At 52.8% G+C, this 5020-nt stretch overlaps 1 protein-coding gene across 1 annotated transcript; it reads left to right on the top strand.

The window, feature by feature from the left end:
* The first annotated feature begins 1896 nt into the window (after positions 1-1896).
* ADRA2C (adrenoceptor alpha 2C) lies at positions 1897-3647 on the top strand. The gene has a single exon (XM_065736150.1). It carries the CDS (start codon positions 1922-1924, stop codon positions 3260-3262), a length of 1341 nt encoding a protein of 446 aa, XP_065592222.1. The 5' UTR covers positions 1897-1921; the 3' UTR covers positions 3263-3647.
* The last annotated feature ends 1373 nt before the right edge of the window (positions 3648-5020 follow it).

Raw genomic sequence — 5020 nt, 5'->3', positions numbered from 1 at the left:
TATCACGGATAAGGGATGGATGCACTTGAACTACCTACTTTTACCCTCTGTTGGGCAGGTTGAGCTTAACAAAAAGGTATTACAACAGCCCTGACTTGGTTTTTATTGTCATTTCATAAGACATCTTGGAAAGGATCTCAAAGGATCATCTAACTTCAACCCCTCCCCGTGTAAAATGAAAGTGCAACAACAACACCAAAGCAGCAAGGTCCCTGACTGTAGTAAGTAAGGATGTGCTTAAACACAACAGCAGTAAGCACAAAAGTAAGGGAAAGAAACTGCCTACCTTCCGAAGACCTCAGGTATGCAAGGATCTCCAAAGAGATACCCTTACCTCCACTGCCAACCCTTTAATGAGGTCTGGGAAGGGTTGGATCCTGGCTCCACTCCTTCTGGTCACTAAGGTGCATGCACCTGAGCTCTCCTGGGTTGGCCCTGCTTTCCTACCAGGTGTTCAATCACTGGTTCAGGCTGTGACTTAACACATCCACTACACACTGCCATGGGCAGGGCTGCCACTGCTACATCAAGTAGCAGATCAGGCTGCCCATGGCCCCCTCCAACCTGGCCTTGAACACCTCCAAGAATGGGGTACTCCCAACTTCTCTGGCAACCTGTGCTAGTACCCTCACAATGCTTTCTGTCAAAAATGTCCTCCGGACACCTAACTGAAATCTCCCCATTTTTAATTGAAAACTGTTTCCAATGAGGTCTCTCCCTCTCTTCTCCAAGCTGAACGAACCCAATTCCCTCAACCTTTCATCATAGCAGAGGCTTTCCAGCCTTCTGAGTGCCTCCTGAGGACCTGCTCCACCAGCTCTGCATCCTCTTTGTGCTGGGGGCCCCAGGCCTGGATGCGTTGCTCCAGTTGGGGCTTCATGAGGGCACAGGAAAAAAAAAAAAAACAAAACAAACTCAGCAAAACTCCGTGCTTGAAAGTCCAAGCTGTGGGAATAACACTTGAGAAATCTCCTCGCTGCTTTCTTTCCCACGCTGTCTATATCTCTCTGCTTTCACAACCAAACGGTAACACCTTCGTGCTGCCTCCCTTCCACACCCATTCCCGGTGAAGTTAACCACGGGCTCCTAGTCGACGGCGGTCCATCCCGATTGCAATTCACACTACTTCCCGCCCAGCGCTGCGCTCCCCCAGGTACATCGCACAGCCACCGCCCTCGGCGCTCCCAACAGTGCGGCGGCGCCGCCGGGCAACGGCGCCCCCTTGCGGGCGTAGCGCTCCCCGCAGGCAGCAGCCGTGAATCCTCTAGGAGCCGGACCGGAGCTCCTGGCGGCACAGCCAACTTTTGGCCGCCTCCACGAGAAGGAAACCCGCGGCGGGGAGAGAACCGCCTCCAGCCGCGGCCGTACAGCGCGGGACAGCCTTGGGGCGCTCCGCCGAGACGGGCGCGGCGCCTTCACCTGGCGGCACTGAGCATGCGCGCGGCGGTGGGGCACGCCGCCGATTGGGAGCGCGGTGCAAGAGTAGGACTGAGCCGGCAGGCAGCCGCGACTTCGCGCTGCCGCACCGCCGGAGCGGGGCCGCCGCCGCCGCCGCTCCCTATGGGATGTGATGCCGCCGCCGCTTCCTATGGGATGTGATGCCGCCGCTTTAGACGCTGCTCCCAGCCAGGACCCAGCACCCGCCGGCGATTCCCCTCGGCTGAGCGGCTGCGCGGAGCTGCCGGGCATGACCGGGCGGGCGGCGGGAGAGAGCCGTGCCCCGCCGTCCCCTCGCATGGAGCCGGGTGGAGGAGGCGCGGCGGTGCCCTAAGGGGACGAGGAAGAGCGCGGCGCAGCCTTCGGAGCCGTCGGCGGGGGGCGATGATGGGGGCGGCGGGGCGGCGGCGGCGGCGGAGGGGCGGCGGGGTGGGGCGGGGGCTCCGCGGGGCTCTGTAGGACGGCGGCGGTCCGCACACCCGCAATGGATCTGCTGCTGCTCGGGAACGCCAGCCTGGACTCCCCCAACGGGTCCCTGGCGCTGCTGCCCCCCTCGTCGCCGTCCTCGGCCGCCCTCCTGCAGCCTCCTTCTCCCTACTCGCCCGCTGCCGTGGCCAGCCTGGCGGCGTTGGTGGGTTTCATCATCGTCTTCACTATCGTGGGCAACGTGCTGGTGGTGATCGCCGTGCTCACCAGCCGGGCGCTGAGAGCCCCCCAGAACCTCTTCCTGGTGTCGTTGGCCAGCGCGGACATCCTGGTGGCTACTCTGGTCATGCCTTTCTCTTTGGCCAACGAGCTGATGAACTACTGGTACTTTGGCAAAGTGTGGTGCAACATCTACCTGGCGCTGGACGTGCTCTTCTGCACCTCCTCCATCGTCCACCTGTGTGCCATCAGCCTCGACAGGTATTGGTCGGTCACGCAGGCGGTGGAGTATAACCTCAAGCGGACCCCTCGGCGGATCAAGGCCATCATTGTCACCGTCTGGCTCATTTCTGCTGTCATCTCCTTTCCGCCGTTGATCTCCATGTACCGGGACCCTGAAGGAGATGTCTTTCCCCAGTGCAAGCTCAATGATGAGACGTGGTACATTCTGTCTTCTTGCATTGTCTCTTTCTTTGCACCCTGCCTCATCATGGTGTTGGTCTATATCCGTATCTACCGTGTGGCCAAGCTAAGGACCAGGACCCTTTCTGAGAAGCGTACCATGCCAGAGGGGTCCTCCCAGACTGAGAATGGCTTGAGCCGCGCTGCTGGGGGCTGCACATCTCTGAGGATGCAGTTGGGAGAGAACGGACATTATTCAGTGCACCACTGGCGCAAAGCGTCTGAGCTGGAGGACATTGAGCTGGAGGAGAGCAGCACCTCAGAGAGCAGAAGGAGGCGGAGCCGGGAGGAGCATCCTCGCAAGAGCAGCAAGAGCCAGTCCTTCTCCTACTCGTATTCCTCCAAGCACTCCAGTAGCCGTCTTTCCCGCTCTAGCAATCGCTCCATGGAATTCTTTTCATATCGCCGTCGTCGGAAGCGTAGCAGTATCTGCCGTAAGAAGGTCACCCAGGCCCGGGAGAAACGCTTTACCTTCGTGCTGGCCGTGGTCATGGGGGTCTTTGTAGTTTGCTGGTTTCCTTTTTTCTTCAGCTACAGCCTCTATGGCATTTGCCGGGAGGCGTGTGAGGTCCCTAAGACTCTTTTCAAGTTCTTCTTCTGGATTGGGTATTGCAATAGCTCCCTCAACCCAGTCATCTACACCATCTTCAACCAGGACTTCCGCAGGTCCTTTAAACACATTCTTTTTAAGAAGAAGAAGAAGAACTTTAGGCATTGAGATGGAGGGATAAGAGGGATGGATTTGCCTTGAGCAGAAGTGGAGTTAATAGGGAAGGAAAAGGCTCTGTGCTGAAAAGGAGGGAAGAATACATGGGGTTGGGGCATAGAGAGGAGGAGGGCTCTCCCCCTTGGTGGTGCAGAGTGTTGTGGGATATGGGAATGGTATCAGGGAGGCTGAGCACATTCACAGTGGTGCAGAATGGCACCATGGTGCTAAAGGAGCTGTTCTGGGCTGTGGATGGGTAAACTGGAAAGGGAGGAGTTGTCTTTGAACCCTAACAGAGGACACAGGGAGTCCACAGAAGAAACTGGGTAAGACACTGCAATAGAGAGGCCCAGAGCTTATAGGGGCTCTGCAATTTGGTGGGTAAACAAGCAGAGACGGCGAGAGAAGGATTAAGTGGCAGTTGTGGTGGAATAACAGATCTGAGTATTAACAAAGCCCATTGATGGGATTGTCCCAGTAAGGAACTGGCTATTACTGCTTATCTGGGGAAAAGTGCTAGGCACCAGGCACTGGCAGTCTTCTGAATTATGAAAGGATTTAAATGTTTGCCAAAAAAAAAAAAAACACCTTAAAGAACAATCCAAACTCTTTTCTAAATAAACCTTTGTACTGTTAAAACCTTCTGAATGATGATTTTACACAGGGCTTATGTCAAGCATGGGGTATTGTTCTTCTTTAGAGGGGTTTTTTGCATCTAGAGCTGGATGGGAAATGTTTTTCCTATCTTCCTGTAAAATTTGTCAGTGGAGCAGACCTGGGAGTTTTGCATGTTTTCATGAAATATGATAAAGAGCACATACACACAATGACCTTATTTCCCTGTGTTCCAGGCAGTAAATTCCTACTCTTTCGCTCTCAGATCAGTGGCCTAAGAACCTCGCTGTCCTGGAGCAGGTGGCTTGTTTAAAACAAGGATTCTATCTTAAACCAATTTCCATTAAAACAAAATCATTTTGCTGAGCTGAACTAAAATTCTTCTGAAGTCAAAATTCTAAGTAGCTGAACTTAAATGTACTGCAGGGAACTTTCTCCCCATCATTGTAGGTCCCCCTGAAAAGGCATACTTATCTCAGGGCTGGATGGACACTTGTCTTATCCTCAGGCAGGCAGGCATTCAGAGGCACTCTGCTATGCAGATTTTAGAAGAGCAATCACCACACCACTGAGGTCTTTAAATCCTTCCTATTTACAGACTTAGAGCAACTAAATCCTTTCTATTTATTTTCTTTAATGAGAAGCATACATTATAGGTTGTCAGTGGTTTGTGTGAACAAATCTCAAATGAAGGTACAGCTGTTCCAAACCAAACCTTTAATATAAATGCTGCCTTCTTTTCCTCTTCTTGTTTGCATTTCTGGTTCATGATTTCAGAGTATTTCGTTGGAGAAGGGGGGAGAAGAAGCATTCGAGTAGTTATTAAAGCAAACTATATTTCCCATGGATTTATGACATATAAAATGTCATAAACTGTAATGAAGAAAATGAGAGACAGGCTGGTATCTGTACTCCACACTGAATGCATACTGAGTGTAAGACTCAGCTGAACATTTACATCCCTTCTCCAGCTGTGCTGCTGCAAGATGTCTATTCTGTTAGCAGGGGTAAATACTGCTCCATTTTGTTACACGTATCACTCCTTCCATAGGCAGTAGGATTTGGCATATGCCTCAAATGAACCTTTCCAAGGTAAACAGCTCTTTGGAAAAATAGAATGGAATATACAGCAGGCTGCTTGAAACAGCCAAGTCA

Source organism: Cyrtonyx montezumae, unplaced genomic scaffold, assembly GCF_038088225.1.
Source record: "Cyrtonyx montezumae isolate F1298 unplaced genomic scaffold, pur_monq_1.0 scaffold_2, whole genome shotgun sequence".
Lineage (NCBI taxonomy): Eukaryota > Metazoa > Chordata > Aves > Galliformes > Odontophoridae > Cyrtonyx > Cyrtonyx montezumae.
This window is presented reverse-complemented; position numbering and strand designations above follow the sequence as displayed.